The following is a 17,517-nucleotide window of genomic DNA, read 5'->3' as shown; positions in this document are numbered from 1 at the left end:
CCGAGCCACGAGGTTTGCAGATATAAACAAACCCCGCTGGAGTAGAGTCATTCAATTGGGAATAGTCACCAGGAACTTGCCACGTCTCGTTTAAGCAAAGAAAATCAAGCTTACGGTCGTTAAGGAGATCCTGGATAAGATGCCGGTGAGGGATCGGATGTTCAGCAGACCGAAGCTGACGCCGGTGTTGTTGTTGTGGGGAGCGCTAGCCGACCTAGCCAGGCCGGCTAACACACTGTGGTCCACAGACCGGCCGGTGTTTCTGGGTGGGCGGCAAGTGGAGGACCAAAAGGAGGCATTCCCCTTGGAACCGCTGTAGTGGAATCCCCACGGAGACCCGCGGTGGATGTATCTCCGACGAGGCAGGAGGGCGATGTCCGGATGGAGGTGCAGAGCTGCCGGTGGAGATCCAGACTGCTGGGAGCGGAGCCTGAGAAGCTCTGCCGGTGAGTACTGGAGGAGTCCTTCCACGGGAAGATGGAGGAGCGACAAGACAGTCCACACCAGAATAGCCGACACCTAGACCCCGCTGACCCACATCGTGGAGCGTGGCGGAGAGGATGAGACGTGGAGCCAGGTGGTGAGCCGAGCAGGTAGGCTGAAGTTAGCCTGCTCTCAGAAACACGATGGGCGATGGCAGCACGAATAACGAACATCAGGCGAAGGTAGAGGGTTAGATTCCCACTAGAGGGGAGTTGCATGGACAGTTTGAGAGCCGTAAAAACACTTAAAAGTTACCGGTGAGTAGCGGCAACAAGACGTGCCAGCCTCCACTCGATTAGGATTCTGCGCACATGAAGAGATTGGGAAGCACTAAACTAGACCATGCATTGCATACACAATGGTTCTCTATTGCATGGTTGATCATTTTCTTTATTGGCAAAGTCTTATAGCACTGTTCCTATCACCCAAAACCATGCTTTCCCATTCACCCAAAACCTGTTGTCCCATTCAAACAAATTAATTCCAAAAATAGACACAAGAGATGAACACATTACTGATTTTAGAGCTGTTGGACATGATAATCATGTTTCCATCAAAGGTTTGTGCGATATATTAGTACTGTATTAGTGCTGCATGATTGATAAAAATGTGCGATTGCAGTTTTGATGGACAATATCGCGATTTGCGATTGCGATTGCGATTACAATTACAATATAATAAATAAATGGTATCATGGGTCTTCTTGCTTGATTCAATGGTTGCCCTACATTATATTAGGGGGGCACTGGTCTGACAGTTATTGTTATGGACAGTGTGTAAATGACCATCAACAGACTGCTGTTACGCACAGTCAAACATGGCTCTCGCACAGCATTGCAGCACGGCACTGTACACACACTCAGTCTGTGTTGCGTTTAGGTGTTGTCACATAAATGATAAATTCCAGCATGTGAATAGTAGGGTTGGGTACCATTCATAATTGAACCGATACGGTACCGGTACCGGTATCTGGAGTTCGGTATTGGTACCAAATGGTACCTTATTTCGGTACTTTTTAACCCTATGGACCCTAGGCCTTTTTGGGGTATTTTTACTGCCTTTACTTTTAAGCTCATATCACAGTCATTATAAAGGCTACATACACATGCTATATCTTGTTTTTTTTTTCAGGACAATCTGGGGTAACCAGATTTGCCACCATTCCATTTCCTTCTATGTGCCTCTATTTTATATTCATTTTTATATCAATGAAAAAACAAATCTGTGTGCCTAAATTCTTACATTTTTACATGTATCTCACCATAGCAAGTCGGAGGTTGACATATTCTGCCATATATGAAGAGGGGGGACTCTCTGGAATCTGGCAATATAAGAACCATGATGGTGGGACATTCTGTCACTTCACAGCTGTCCAAAACGTGGTTTGTGCCGGGCGGACATAATTGCCAGTATTTTTTCATTATTGCAAGAAATTCCATTGACTCGTTCACAAGTCAAAAATTTATTTTATCTGAAAGAAACATGCAATATTTACATCTAAGATAATAAAAAAATAGTCAACAAAGTGCAATGATGTCCTCCAAGATAATATTTGTTTTTCAGTTTCAGTTTTATATTGGGGGTGCATTTTGGGCATTGGTGGGGGGGCTAGTGTCCCCCTCAATGTATATGGTGACTACTGCCCTGTCAGCATGCATAATTAGGCTGCGGTTGTCTGGGTTGTCTTGTCATACAAAGTTTGATGGAGTGTCAACTGGACAATATGGAGATATTTGCATCTTGAAAGCCGGACTACAAATGTGGATAGACAGGGAGAAACACACGCAAGCCTAAGACGTGTTAAGATACGATATTCCTCACTATATGAAGCAACTGATAACAAGATATGTGTAATGGATTGTAAAGAAATTCGTCAGGTTTTTATTTTGTAGACAATTGATCTGGATTTATGGCGTGATGGGATGACAGCACAATGATATGTGTGGTATCTGGATAAGCTCTGGTCCTGCGCTTTCATGTGATATGCGTGGCAAGCCTGCGTTCGCGAGTAATCCATCCAACAGTAATGTTTGTGCAAAGCTGTATACATCATTTTATTGTAACTTTATCATTTTTTTTCGCTGTGAAACCACTGGATTACCTTGTCGGAAAGCTACAGTTCCGTTGTTTCATGTGATATGCGTGGCTTCTCGCTATGACGCACGGTCGCAGAGAAAATCCACAGAGAAGAACGGGTGTGACGCACTATGCATCGTTCAGGCCCATAGGGTTAAAGTCAACATTTTATTGAGGACATTTAGGAACAGTGCTGCACGTTAACTTTTGTCTACACATTTTTTTTGTCGCCATTGTTGCTGAGTCTGAGGTGCGAGTCATGCGCTCTCGCTCTGCCTCCACCTCAGGTACCGAAATTTGGCACCGATGCATTTTAAGTGAATCGGTACTCGGTAGTACCGACGTGAATTGGTACCAAGTACAAAAAGTACTGGGTTTCTGTACCCAACCCTAGTGAATAGGGCATTGCACAACACAGCAGCATGTCAAGTGGGCCCGAACCTGAGCAAAATTGCTCAATTTCCATCCATCCATCCATCCATCCATTTTCATCCGCTTATCTGGGGCCGGGTCGCGGGGCAGCAGGCCGAGCAAAGCACCCCAGACATCCCTCTCCCTGGCAGTGCTTTCCAGCTCCTCCTGGGGGACCCCAAGGTGTTCCCAGGCCAGACGAGATATGTAATCCCTCCAGCGTGTTCTGGGTCTGCCCCAGGGCCTCCTACTAGTGGGATGTGCCGGGACACCTCCAGCTGGACTTTGATCTTTGAAAAAATCTTAAAAGAAAAAGTGGTCTCCTTAATTGATGGCAGACTGGATCCACTGCAGTTTGCTTATCAAGCTGGTAAAGGTGTTGATGACGCAAAACTTCATTTTAGACAGAGCACTAAAGCACCTGGAAAAACCCAAACCCACGTGAGACTTTTATTTGCCGATATTTCTTCCGCTTTTAATAAGATGCAGCCCCATATTTTAATTGAACGGCTAGCCTCTTATTTTATGATGATTTTATGCTTAATGAAAATTTAATGAAAATTTAATGAAAATACATACAGGATATAAATCCTCTACATCAGACTCAAAATACTATCAACCATACAAGAAAAACAAAACACAATACAGTTAATAACCTCAATAATACATACATTTCACTTAATACATATAACAATATATCCAAGATAATTGCACATTATCTCAAAAATAATCCAAATCCACAAAAATCATATCCTTACTTTATAATTATAAAAAAAATCCTTATTTGACCAGAATTTATCTAGTCTAATTTTAAAAGAATTCAGTGATGGAGCCTGCACTACATCAGATCTTATTGTTGCTTTTAAACTTTTTAACAGACAGAGTGCAGCGTGTCTTCGTTAATGACCACACATCTACCCCCATCACTTCTAACAGTGGTTCCCCTCAGGGCTATATTCTTTCGCTGTTCGCTCTTCTTCAGGATCCACAGACGGATCATGGAGTGGTTTTAAATGTAGGGATGTCCCGATCCGATATTCGGATCGGTATCGGCCACCGATATTAGCAAAAAACGTGCATCATATTGGACTGCATGGAAAAATGCTGATCCCAGAACTCCGATCCAGTTTTTCATGGAGTCCGATCCAGGTTTTCCGGCCAGCCCAGGGCTCCGCGATTCAAGCAGTCCATTCCAGTGATCCGCTCCAGCACTTACTGTCAATCCACCAGGCCAGCATGCAGACACACATGGAGGGAAGGGTAGGAAGAGTAGCGGTCAATTCAGTTAAAGGGATAGTGCACCCAAAAATGAAAATTCAGCCATTATCTACTATCTATTTCTTTGTTGAGCCGTATTTGTTTGAGCACGAGTATATGGACGGAACTCAGGCTACTGGACGAAGCAGCCACCGCAGCTTATGAGCCTAACCCTCAGCCAACCACAGAATACCGGAGTCGAGCACTGGAAACCTGGTGGTGTCGTTGTTTCAAATGCAAAGCAATGCCAACGAATGAGGAAAGTCTTTGCTGCTCAGACTGGGAATTGGCGATGCCTGCACTTGAGAATCTGGACATCAGTACTGATGAGACTGCTGCTCTTCAGAGACCATGCATCACCGATCACCCTGAGCGCGCACACGTGAACACGGAGCACAGAGAAGCAGTCAGAGCTACAGGCTACAGTGAGGCTAAAAACAGAGTTCATATGACGTTTTTCGAAACAACTTTTTATGTCAGGGCTGCAGCACACTTGGATCTCTACAGATGAGCAGTATGGAGGTACTTTGTGGATTCAATTTTGTGTTCTTGGACGTTAATCTGGGGCGCCGTATGTCATTTGTAGTCGTATCATTTGACCTGCAGCCGTATGTTCTGGACACTCGGGTGAAGAGAGAAGCAGAGCTGTCAACTGATCACCACCTGGTGGTGAGTTGGATCAGATGGCAGGGGAGGATGCCACGCAGACCTGGCAGGCCCAAACGAACAGTGAGGGTCTGCCTGGGAATGCCTGGTGGAAGAACCTGTCCAGATGATCTTCAGCTCCCACCTCTGGGAGAGCTTCGACCGCGTCCCGAGGGCAGTTGCTGACGTCAACTGGGGACATTGTCGGGCGGTGGAAGGAATATTTTGAGGAAATCAAATCAATCCCACCAACATGTATTCCAGTGAGGAAACAGAGCTGGGGTCTCGGGGCCGGGTCGTCCAATTTCTGGGGCAGAAGTCGCTGAGGTAGTGAAGCAGCTGACAGCTGAATTATGTACATTCTGGAGTTGATTAATAGATTTTTGATTCAGACAAGAAAAGAGGCTGTTGCAGTAATCCAGGCGTGAAGAGATGAAGGCGTGTGAAATTGTCTGTGTGTCTTTAAAAAAAGTTAAAGCCCAACTTGCAGGTTGGAGACCATGGTGAATAAATGTGTAGGAAAATTATGTAGAAACTCGATTAAAACAAAAAACAAAAACATACATACTAAAGTGATTTTTGGGGTCGTTTTTGTGAGAGAATTTTGCTTCCGAATCTAAAAAGCCACTAACCGGAAGTGACGTAGTGTAAGGGAGTCCGGCCTAGTGCGATTGAGTGTAACATTAATAAACATGGATCCCAGTACTAGTTTTGAGACTGAAGAGGTTGAAAATGTAGCGACTAGCGTTAGCTAACAACAGCTAACAATGTCTAACGCTGTGTTCACATCACAACATTAAGTTTGCCATCACGTATTAGGTTATAACAAAGCTACCAATAGTTCTGCCAGTATTAGATAACTAATGCTACTTACCCATAACAGAAACTAATGTGCAAATATCAGCTTGTATCAGACGTATCTTGCTATGTGTGTTATAACTCTGCATTACGGTGTACTGATGTCCGCAGGGGAGAGAGGAAGAGAGAGAGAGAGAGAGATACGAAGATTTCCTGATAATTTTTTGTACGATAGGGAGGTGGATGCCTTCTGGGCTCTGGTGGAGAATCTGACCCCCAGACCAGACATAATATGCCTCACACTGCCCATCAACCCTCACGCCGCCCGCTCCCATCTCAAACACGGAGGTCTCCCTCTCCGCAGAGCCCGCCCGCCCTGAGAGGGAGACCCGAGGCTCGGGGGTATGTGCGAGGAACATAATCCTCCTGTCCAAAATATGACATGACCGCCTTTTTGGTCACAGATGAAGCTGTGAAATCGCGCCTCTTCACCTGCACAAAACACACCCAGACACGAAAACTAACTCCACTCCTTTTTCTGTCTGGAAAACGGTGGACTCGATGCCCTGACATACTCGAGTTTGTGCAACCTGCACAAACACAATAATTCGGCATAATCACAAATGGTGAAATGCACTGTTAACAACCAAAAAAATACTAACTCACAAGTTTACTACCGCTCAGACTCACTACCACCTACTACTGCACATTGGACAGAGGCAGGGTCAAGGAGGCAGAGTCCCTCTCGTGACGTAGTATTAGGCGATGCTGAAAAAAAAAGGCGTTTTTAGAAGAGAAGCTAAAAAGAGCCACTTTTTCCTCTGAATTTGTGCCCTTGTGTCGTGTAAACCATAATAAATTCTGAATTAACTTCTCATATGGTAATTTTCAGACAAGGTTATGTATATATTTTTTAAAAAATTTAATCTGCAAGTTGCACTTTAAAATGGGTCTTTTTTTTTTTTTTTTTAAATATTTCTAAGGTGATGGAAACACAATTGCACAAACTTTGTGACATGGTTCCTTAACCTTAACCTAAAACTTAAATTACTGTCAAACCAGACAGAAAGGCAGAATTTGTTGTGTGATGTGCTGGAACCCAATGACAATAAGCTCTGTTTTATCTGAGTTCAGCTGATGAACTCAGGTGGCAGCGGGAATGTCTAACAAATGAGTAAAGTTTTTGTGTGTGTGGGTTTTTTTTTTACGTTTTTGGGGGGCTTTTTGCCATTAATGGACAGGACAGTGTAAAATGGGGAGAGAGACGGAGAGTGGGGGGACGACATGCAGCAAAGGGTCACTGATAAAAATGTTTGGAAACCCCGATTGAAGTTTAAATCTTTGGAGTGCAATTTATTCATTGTATATCAAGGGCCTTCCAGTTGCTGTCTTATTGTCAATGGTACTCAAGGTGCTCAGTGATGCAACAGTTAGTCCAAGGTAAACTGAAGCCAAGTGGGTCAGAGTTCAGTTGTATTGCTGCCTTCTTATATTCTGTTTATTTCATCCATGCTAACTAAGAGGCTTTTGCAGTGATATACACTACATTTTATTGTCCTAAAAAGTCCAACTCTAGGTAATTAGTTGTGAAGTGCAAGTTGTGTAGGCCTACTATATATATTATTATTATATAAAGGACACTCAGTTGAAGCTTCTATTTATATAAATGACACATGGTGGCCTAGCGACATCATTGTTTTCTGCCGTAGGAGAATTGTTTGGCATTTAAATGTTGATTCAGATTGCCATGGCTGGAATGTGGAATTGTTCATGTAGAAAAGAGACACCAGCATGGATTAAATCATTATGTGTTGTGTGCTTTTATGTATTATCTCTCTTTGTAAAAACATCAGCACATGGTGATGGGAGAATGCAGACAAAGAGAGAGGTCATAAAGACGGTGTCTAATGACATTGATATGTGAAAAGCAAAACACATGCTGTAGTATGTGTGGCATGTGTGCATTTATTATCAGTAACCAAAGTCCACACATTTTGAAATGGCCACTCTGAAGTCTCCTGGAAAGGTCTTTGGCTTTTATCGGACACCTGCAGATAAAGGTAAAGTGTCATGTTGGTTATGTAAATACTAGTAAGCAGAATTTTTGAGCAGATTGTTTTACATGCCCATATTTGTGCATCATTTACCACACCTAGAATGACCAACGTCAGGATCAGTGCTGACTTCTGTTTTATCAGGTTCCCCATGGGCCTGAAAACAGCACAGCAAGAACTCTGCAATAGCCTAGGGGAGAGGTTTACGTAGACAGACACTATGACCTGCTCAACCATAGGCCACTTCTGCAGATAAGGCTTTGATGTTGTTGAGGCCATCCCCACATCCCCACCCCAGGTTTTCTTAGCTGTTATCAGGTTTCCAATCAGCAGTGCTCTTGTCACACTTCTGTTCAGTTCATCTTCTTCAAAAATGACAAAATTAATACACCAGTCTGTCACAAATGACAACAGTACAACCAGGGCACTACAAAATAGTGCAGCAACATACTGTAAAACAGTTAGAGTGACAACTAACAGTTATTTTCATTATTGCTTAATCTGCCAGTTTAATTGCTTGGTCTATAAAACATACAACACATACAACAGCAAAAAATGCCCATCACAGTGTCCTATAGCCTAAGGTGACTTCATCAAATGTCCTCTACCCAAATATTAGTCCATTCGAACCCAATAACATTCATCATCCATCCAAATCTGTAGCCACTTATTATTAGAGTATATGACTATGACTATTTGTCATTTTTAAAATATTGTACTTTTTTTACGATGTAGACCAGTGGAGAGAATCTTCATATCTTTTTACATATGTTGTGTCTTTAACTGTCTGGAAAAGGCAAGGTCAAGTGCTAGGTGCGACTCTTGTGCCTTTTCTGTGCCAGCTTTCAAGTGCGTGGCATCAGGTTGCATCTGAGTATGCTAAGCAACCTCAACAAGCACCATATAATGGCCTCTTTACCGGAAATCCTGAGTGCAGAGCTGATCTTCCAGGCACTGTTTGTGTGTAGGCCTATTGTCCGTGGGACAGATGTAAAGCTCTGGCAGCCCTGCACTAAAACAGTCATTGTGCAAATATTGTTTTGGTCTCAAAACAGCACAAACAACCACAATGACACGTTAACACACAAAACAGACTAACAACTCTCACATATTTATTGTAAAGAAATACTTGATTGGAGCTTAGAAGTAGTATATTGAACAATGACCAAGATATTTTATTGAACTGCATTACATAGACAATTTAACCTTATCAGTCTCTAATCCACATAGCATGATGCCTGAACATAGGACTTTCACATTATTCTGCCTTAGTTGAGGCTTGAACTCACAACTTCTGAGACTGAGGTCCATCTTCTATCTCACTGAGTTAACTGGCAAGTGACAATTTATCTGGGGCTTCACAAATTGACTAAGCCAAGCATCAGGGTGCCAGACAGTAGCCATCCATGCCATGGAAAAGCAAATTTCAAAGTGAAAGTTCCAAAGCTGTAGCACATATGGTTGATTTGTTATGAATTTTCAAAGTTTTGAAATTTAGAGGCTTGCTGTAGCGCCACCATCAGGACTATTGTCTTGTGTTTCCAGTTGAGGACATGTGGCATGGGACTGGACCTTTATGAAAAGTTTGGGTAGATTTCTCATATGGAAATGTTGCACGAGCTGAGGCTTGAACTCACAATCTTCAACACCAAGAACCATCCTCTGTCTCACTGAGCTAATTGGCAAATGGAAATGTCACATGTAGCTTCACAAATTGACTAAGCCAGTCACCTGTGTGCAAGACAGCAGCTGTTAGTGTGTAAAGGCAGATTTCAAACGGCTGTCAAAAATTCAGTTATTAAGACAAAAATCTGGAAATACACAAATTGCATCTAGACAGCATGGAGATGTTGGTAATTTGTTTTTAACAATGATTTATTGGCTCCATAAGTGAAAAACTGATGTTTAAAAATGCCATTTTTGCATTGACTCCAATTATTCGCATGAGAGCAAAATTCAAAATGCTGTTAAAAAATTCAGTTTTTGAGATAAAATTCTGATATTTTCCAAACATCATCTACCATGACTCCAAAATTTTGTCATTTTTTTAATGAACATTGAAAATGTATTTAGCAAGAATTTGCAAGTATATGTTTACAATACCGTTTACAGTCAAACATTTTGATGCACTGTAGGCTCAATTTTCGATAAATCAAAAATCTGTGTGGATCGTTTGTGTAGGACAGTCTGAAGATGCTCTGTAGCAAGTTTGGTGTCAATTGAGCAAAAATTGTGAGAGGAGATAGGTTTAAGATGTTTTACAGTTTTTGAAAAAAAACAGAGTGATGTACTTCATAATTTGCAATAGGTTTAAATATACAAAAGTTTCTTCAGTATTGGGGCTACATTTTGGTGAAAGTTGCAAATCTGTAGCACCAAGTAGCACCAAGTCTAGGCTTGTGGCACCGTCCAACTCCCCGGGGGAACCACAGCTTCATCGGACGGCACATCAGGAAGAGGAAGAAATGCCCATTGAAGCAGGAGCAGCAGGAAAAGCCAGCAGTGGCGTGCTGAAGGCGGCAGCTAAACTGGAGAGCATTTGGCGGTTAATGCTCTTATCAACCCAGCCCTAACTATCTAAAGGAGGCGCAGGCCTCCCCTCCTAACACAGGAACGGTTAAACCTACTCAGCTGTCTTCGTCGCCGGCGGCTCTTCCAGCCGCGAACGACACCCTCCCTTCCAGGATGAACGTAGCCGCACATACAACAAATTGCTCCCCAGACACACAGACAAATGCATGCAATCAGCCGCAGCTGCATCTTATCAGTTCGCAGCAATCACACCACAGTACATAGCATATTTAGATGACCTCAAACAAAACTGATAAGTTTGTTTCGGGTATCACTTACCATGTGTTTTTAATTGATTACCAAAGATTTGTAGGTGTGGCCTGATGCACTTAATGGGACAAAACTCTTCAATGCCAAATTAGATTGCAACCAAATTTGGCAATGTTGTGCACATTGTACAAGTGTGTAAATTTTCATACAGTTTTACCCATAGATTGTGCCACAGTAACATCACAATTGGATTCTTTTGGTTTACAACTCTGTGTACTTAAATAGAATTAAACGTGGTAAACAAGTTCTCCATGATCATGTGTATGACATATTTAATGATGTCACCAATACACCAATAGCCCCATCATCAACACCACCACACTACGTAATAAGTGCCATATCTCTTAAATGTAATATTCCAGGGTAACCAAATTTAGTAAACTACAGATAGGGGTGCTAACCAAGTCTGTATCATTTGATACAGATACATTCGATTTCACCTGTAGTTGGCCCTAAAAGATTTGAAAAATTGTTGTTGTAACAGCAGCAGCTTGCAGCTGGCAGCAGCCACAGGTGGGAGCAAGTGCAGCAGCAGCAGCTAACAGCTTTCAGCTCTCACACGCACTTTCTTCAGAAAATGCAAATATTCTCCTTTGTCTCTATTGTCTTTTTGAACAGGGAACACTGTCAGCAACCTGATCATGATTCTTCCTCCCATTTATGGGGCCATCCAGACAATTCGTGACGGCCTTGAGCTTCGCTACATCTGCTCTTTCCTCGGACTTGCGGGTTAGTATGTTGCAACCATGAAGTACCTAGCTTTACATTAGTGACAATACTGAAGCAAACACAACTCTTGTTTACATATTGTATCTGTTGACAGAGGACTTTCCCATTGTACAGTATATCCTGCTGATGCCATCAGTCATGTTACATGCACATGAGAATGTCCTGACTTTCAATTTTAATGTTTGGTGGGGTTGCCTGTGTGTCCCCCAGCTGTTGGTGTTGGTTCCTGGTGCTTCCACATGACACTGCTATATGAGATGCAGGTGGGCTACAGTGTTACATGAAAACCTTAATATGTCAGCAAAAAGTACCCTTACAGAATCACGACGGGGTGATTGTTGAGTGTTATCTTTTCTGAATATCAATGTCTTGCTGAAACTGCATGAATCAGACCCATTGTTGTCTTGGGCAATGTGGATTTGAGAGGTCAAACATTTGCTGTCTAACGCAATGTGACATTATGCTGAAACAATGTATTTATGTTTTCTTCTTACTCTCATTTGCAGTTACTGGATGAGTTGCCGATGATTTACAGTACATGCGTCTTTGTCTACTGCCTGTAAGTTGCTCAACTTTGTGGATGTATTGTTGTTGAAGCAGTAACTGATGGTCACTGAGAACATATTCATTGTGACTGTGGCTGTAAAATGAGCCATTAACCTTACTGATCAATTGATACACTCAAAGAGAATATTATCACCCTGTAGCTGTAGAGTGTGCTGTATATAATTGAACTATTTATTATTTGAATCTGCAGTTGTAGAAACTCTTCATACATTGACATGATGAGACAAATATGTGATTAGTCTCAATACCTCTTAAGACAAAATTAAATCTAATAAAGTATTAGTTGTTTTCCGTTGTGAGTTACATTGCTGGGAGCTGGAATGAGCTAGAAAGATTAGTAGTCTGATAACTGGAAAATAATGTGCAAATGTCTTGCAAGAAATATGACTCAAATCAGCCATGTTGTGGTGCAGTAATTAACAACCAAAAATTGGATTTTAGAAAGGCCACGCCCCTCACACTGTAAGTCCGATCCACCTGAAATTTGGCAAACATATCCAACTGAATGTGCTCTACAACAAATCATTTTGGACCATAAAAGTCTGCCATAATGGATTTTTTTGCTAATTTGCATAATGTGAAAAACAATAGACTTTTCTTAATTTTGACTCTATTGACACCAAATTTTTTATACAGCCTTGTGGGACTGTGATACACATTGGTACAATAAATGAGCATGATCAGTTAAAAAACACAGTCACCATAAATAAAAATAAAAAAAAACTTTGAAAGGGCAGGGCTTATAAGTTAATTGGCCATAACTCATTAACTGTTTTTTCCAGTGAACATAAATCTTGGCAGATACCTTCAGTACATGTTGGGGAGTAAAGGCACTTAAGCATTTGGTGAACAGAATTTCAATTTCGGTACACATGCTCTCAGGGGAAGTATTAACCAAGATCTAATGTGTCATGATGATTAGTGCATGTGGGCATGGCCTACTTAGCATTATATGCTATATTATGCCTTTACTCAAATTACTGTGACTGAGCATAACCTAAAGAAAGGAAACTTGGCACCATAACTGGAAATTATGTTCTAATACTTTACAAGAATTTCAATCCCAGTCAGCCTGATCGTGGTGCTTACGCCATGAGTCACACCATGATGAATACTTTGCCAATTTGTATGATGTGAAAAACACTAATATGAATAGACTTTCCTGGATTTTGATTCTGTGAAGACCAAACTTGGTTTGCAGCCTTGTGGGACTGAGTTACAAATCCTGCTGTAACTGAGGAAGATCGTCCTAAAAACAAAGCAGCCATCTATCAAAATTACTTAGCAAAAGGCAGGGCTTGGAGGGAAATAAGCCATAACTCATAGCTCACTAACTTTTTGAGCAATCCTGATTAAACTCACTTCACAGATCCTGTACCTACATCTGAACATGTTTATGTTCATGTATATGTCTATTTCATATTAGCAGCCATATTGGCCTCCAAAATACAAAGTCCAATGTAAATCCTGGATTCTTCGAGCTGTGGGTGGCACACCAGGCTCTCCACAGGCTATTATTTAATGCTTTTTTAATGTTTAGTTGTAAAAAATATCTTTATCTTAAATGGCAATTGTAATTGTTTTAATTGAAAATAAGCATGATGCATCAGAATCAGTGCTGTGCATTGTTATTGCTGCTGCCATGCTCCTTAAAATGTGACCTAAAATTAGATTTCCCTCTACAAGAAAATTATGCCCTCTTGAGTAATTCATGCGATCACTCTCTCTTAGAAAACATAATTAGTGCCTATCCCTAATGTACATAGGGAATATTTATGAATAGTTCCTTTATCTGAGCACATGGCAGTGTTTCCCACAGGACAGGAATCTGTTTGTGGTGGCAGCGGTGCGACCAAGAAAAACGAGGAGTTTGAATAGAACTACAACACTTTCATTGAATACAGGCAGATACAGATATAGATATACATATATTGATATACAGATATAGAGATATACATATACATATACAGATATATAGATATATATATAGAGAGATATAGATATATCCAGATATAGATATATAGATAAATAGATATACAGATAGCTTGCAGATAGCCTGCAGTCATCAGTTTTACTCCCTACAGTTAATCCTGTGTTTCCCTTCTTCCTGCAGTTTGCACCCTTTGTCAGGGCAATGAATTTTTCGGGGCTTCCTAAAAAAAATACTCGTCGTATCGTATGGAAAGTCCTTGGGGTCAGGCCCCTTGATCGAAATTCTCAGGCAGGCAGCCAGGTGTTCTCCTTGCAGGTGGTTTCTAAGGTCTGTTTTCACCTAAGGATTCATCAAAAAAAAAAACAAAAAACTTTATATGTCATAAACTGCACCAATAAAGAAAATGTGAAAATATTTGTTTTGCTCCTCAAAGTGATGCTCTTACCCTATTAAGAGTAGAAAAATCCCTTTCACAATTCATGCTTGAAACGGGGATCACCAAGGCAATGCCTGCGAGGAGGCTGAGGCAGGGGTAGATATTATCCCACTCATCGAACTCACTTGCCAGCAGAGTAAGGATGTCAGCCTGGTTCTTGTCCTTCAAAAAACAGGTTTGGGATTAGTTAGTTAGTGAGTGTGTGAGTGTGTTATGAATCCTATCCTATGAATCCTATAATTATAAATCAGTTTAATTCACCCACCTTGAATGCCCCAGTAAGGACATGGTTCTTAAATGATGTCCACTCCTGCAGGACCTCATTCTCTTGCTCAGGGCAGAATTTTCTGGCAAGAATCTTCAGATTGGCAATGTTTGCAGAGTCATCTTGCAGAGCAGCCGATTTAGGTCCGAAGACACTGAAAGCCCCAAGTATGTCCAGGTCATGGAACCTCAGGTGAAGGTTTTTTTCCAGGCCACTTAGGTAAGGGTGGATGACCTACAATGAACATAGGAAGATGAGCTTACAGCCACCTTTAATATAGTCATTAAGGGTCAGACCATAGAGTCAGGAATACAAATATAAATCATGAAAGAGGTAAATCATTACTTCAATCATTATTTACCTCTTGCTGGAATCTGGCCCACTGCTCCCCCCCTTGGGGCTTCCTGGACATCTCCTTGCCCCTGTCCTCTCCTGTTCCTCTCCTCCTCATGCCGAATGTTAAAGGCCCCAGGTCCTTAGGGATTATCCAGGTCCTGGTGGAGGCGAGACAGGAATGATCTCGGGAGTGGAGCTTCTCTGATGTTCCTCAGAGTATCAATGGTGACAGGGACCTAAATAAAAAAAAAAAAAAAAACAACTACAAAAAAAAAAAACATAGCTGCTGTTACTGGTCAGACATGGAAAGGACCCCTATTTCAATGTATCAAAACACACTGACTTTTATCACACTAATTGTTTCAAGTAAATGTGCACATTCAGCATACCATCTCCTTTATATGAAGGAAGTTGACGTCTGCTTTTTGAAATACGCCATCTCCCTTCAGACAGACTTGCAAGGTGGGGCAAAACATCAGCCTGTAGGTAAACAGCAGCCACATATCTGTAGTAGAGGCTGACTTTTTCTGGGAGTCCCGCGGGTCATGTGATTCCCGTGGGATTCCCACGAATCAGTTTCACTATTCTTGATGTGATTGGGACGGGATGGGAAAAAAGTCAACGGGAGCAGGCGGGACTGGGAATCATAATTAGGCCTGTCGTGATATGCGATAAGTCGGTTAATTGCACGGTAAATTAAAAGGGATTAATTGCCATATTCATGCGTGTTTGTTTTCCTCGTCTCTCTCCACCAAAGAGACTGGATGACAAGAGCGTTCACTTCTGTGCATCGTCTGGCAGCCAGGTGAGTTGGTTCATTAGTGTAATGAACGGAGGGAAAGCTCTTGTCATCGAGTGTCTTTGTCTCTGTGGGGGAGGCGGGGCTCTGGGCTACACACACACAGTGTGATCTTTGTGAGGGGGAGACGAAGCAAAGAAGAAAACAGAGAGTTGTGCGTAAGAGAAAGACATGGAACTTGTTCCTAAACCAAATGCCACAGCCCCTGTGTGGGTGCGTTTTGGATTTAAACCAAATGACAGACGTCTGACCACATCAGAAATCAAATGTGTTTGTCATTCTGAACAGCATCAAGGTGGAGTGAATGTTAAAATAATTAGGCAATAAACATCAAAACACAACATTAGATGTCATATTTGGGTTTATATTCAACTAAGGTAGGCATTGTGTGATCCATGTACTATAGATATTTTTTTACTGTAACTGAAACACAACACAGGAGCGGGATGGGATGGGATTATTTTTGTGGGAGTGGGATGGGATGGGACGGGACTGAAAATCCACTCCCGTGTCACCCTCTAATCTGTAGGTGGCACAAAAGGTGTAGAGCCCCTTTGCCACCGGACATCTACACACTTCTGCCTCCTCTGCCAGGGCTGCCAGGACTGCTGTAAGGTTTCTCTGCAAGTTCTAAATTGCCTTGTGCTGAGACAGCCAACGTGTATCTTTTACTTCCTGGAAATGTTTCAACAAAGAGAGGATATAGTTACTGATAGACAGAAAATAACTATGGTATCACATTTTACATTATGAATAGTCTCGCTCACCAGACCTTTCTCAAGAAAAGAAAGGTCTGGCTGGGCCGACTCTCACTTTAAGATTGGAGAAAAAAAACGCCCTGGATGCTTGTATTTCTTTCAACTAATCACAGTCGTTCTGGGTGGTGCCACAGCAACGGTGCACTTGCAAAAATATTGCCAGGGGGAAACAGGTGTTCGTGTAACACGCCCACAAAAATATCGCCTACAGGCAGAAAAATGGCTACATCCCCGCAAGATCAAACACCGCAAAAGTTAGTAAAGGACGTGTTTAAAACTGCAACCGGAGGTGGTAGGGCGGGACTTCAGCGGGTGGCTCGTTCCGCCCAATGAGAGACTGATCTATGCAGCGAACTTCCGCCCACTCAGACTACATTATGAATAAACAAAAGATAACTACTACAGTATCAAATTACGATTACCTTTATTTTTAAATCACTAACACCCAGGGTGATGGACGCTGCCTTGAGCGCTGCAGTGCGATTAGCACTGTTGCAGGAGAAAAAGTGGAGCTCTTGCAGGTGATCTCTGAAGGTGGCCATGTACTTAACATCATTGGATGAGTCCTTGCAAGCAAGGGCTAATCTATGGGCTGCACAAGCCACACCCACGATCTTTGGGTAGCTGTCCGCAAGTTGCTTCACAACACCATTCACACACCCTGAATTAAAAAAAAATGTTTTTTAAAATAAATCAGTAACAAACATAGGTTATAACAAACAATTTTACATGATATGTATAATAATACCTGTCATAACAGCTGCTCCATCAGTCCCCACTCCATAAAGTTTTTTCTGTTGGCAGGCCTTTCTTACAGATTGCAGTCTTTATGGCTGTCACAATAGTGTCTGCTTTGCCATCAGCAATTTCGACCAGGTCCAGGAACTGATTGAAAACATGCCCCTCTTTATCCAGGTATCTGAGAGAAAGCAAAGTATTTAGTATTCACATTTATGACCCAGGATCTGTGGGATTTTGATGAAATTCTACTTCCATACCGGACATGCACATCGAGCTGCCTGGCTGTGGAGACGTCTGTACTCTCATCAACCTCCAGGGTAATTGCCTTTGAAGATTGGATTTCAGAGAGGACTGGGTCCTCAATAACCTCTCCCAAGATCTCCAGCAT

General features: G+C 42.0%; 2 protein-coding genes across 3 annotated transcripts in view; one reads left to right on the top strand and one right to left on the bottom strand.

The window, feature by feature from the left end:
* acer3 (alkaline ceramidase 3) overlaps positions 1-17,517 on the top strand; it is a 52,445-nt gene that overhangs the window by 11,940 nt on the left and 22,988 nt on the right. For both annotated transcript variants that reach the window (XM_033643891.2, XM_033643874.2), the window contains exons 2-4: positions 11,184-11,294; positions 11,505-11,557; positions 11,801-11,853. In XM_033643891.2, coding sequence (XP_033499782.1) covers positions 11,207-11,294; positions 11,505-11,557; positions 11,801-11,853 — 194 coding nt within the window. In that variant the 5' untranslated portion in view covers positions 11,184-11,206. The remainder of the gene's footprint in view (positions 1-11,183; positions 11,295-11,504; positions 11,558-11,800; positions 11,854-17,517) is intronic.
* LOC117267853 (uncharacterized) lies at positions 13,153-15,037 on the bottom strand. Its single transcript, XM_033643904.2, has 4 exons — positions 14,857-15,037; positions 14,496-14,729; positions 14,240-14,392; positions 13,153-14,133 (listed from the first exon to the last, which is right to left on the bottom strand). Exons 1-4 carry the CDS (start codon positions 14,944-14,946, stop codon positions 13,933-13,935), a joined length of 678 nt encoding a protein of 225 aa, XP_033499795.1. The 5' UTR covers positions 14,947-15,037; the 3' UTR covers positions 13,153-13,932.

This window comes from Epinephelus lanceolatus, chromosome 11 (genome assembly GCF_041903045.1).
Source record: "Epinephelus lanceolatus isolate andai-2023 chromosome 11, ASM4190304v1, whole genome shotgun sequence".
NCBI lineage: Eukaryota > Metazoa > Chordata > Actinopteri > Perciformes > Serranidae > Epinephelus > Epinephelus lanceolatus.
Note: the sequence above shows the minus strand (reverse complement) of the source record. Positions and strands in the feature narration are given on the sequence as shown.

Coding starts and splice junctions, on each gene's coding strand:
- LOC117267853 (XM_033643904.2), bottom strand. CDS start 14,946: ATGAGGAGGAGAGGAACAGGAGAGGACAGGGGCAAGGAGATGTCCAGG. Junction 14,393..14,495: donor TCCTTACTGGGGCATTCAAG/GTGGGTGAATTA, acceptor TGTTTTTTGAAG/GACAAGAACCAGGCTGACAT. Junction 14,134..14,239: donor ATTTTTCTACTCTTAATAGG/GTAAGAGCATCA, acceptor ATGAATCCTTAG/GTGAAAACAGACCTTAGAAA.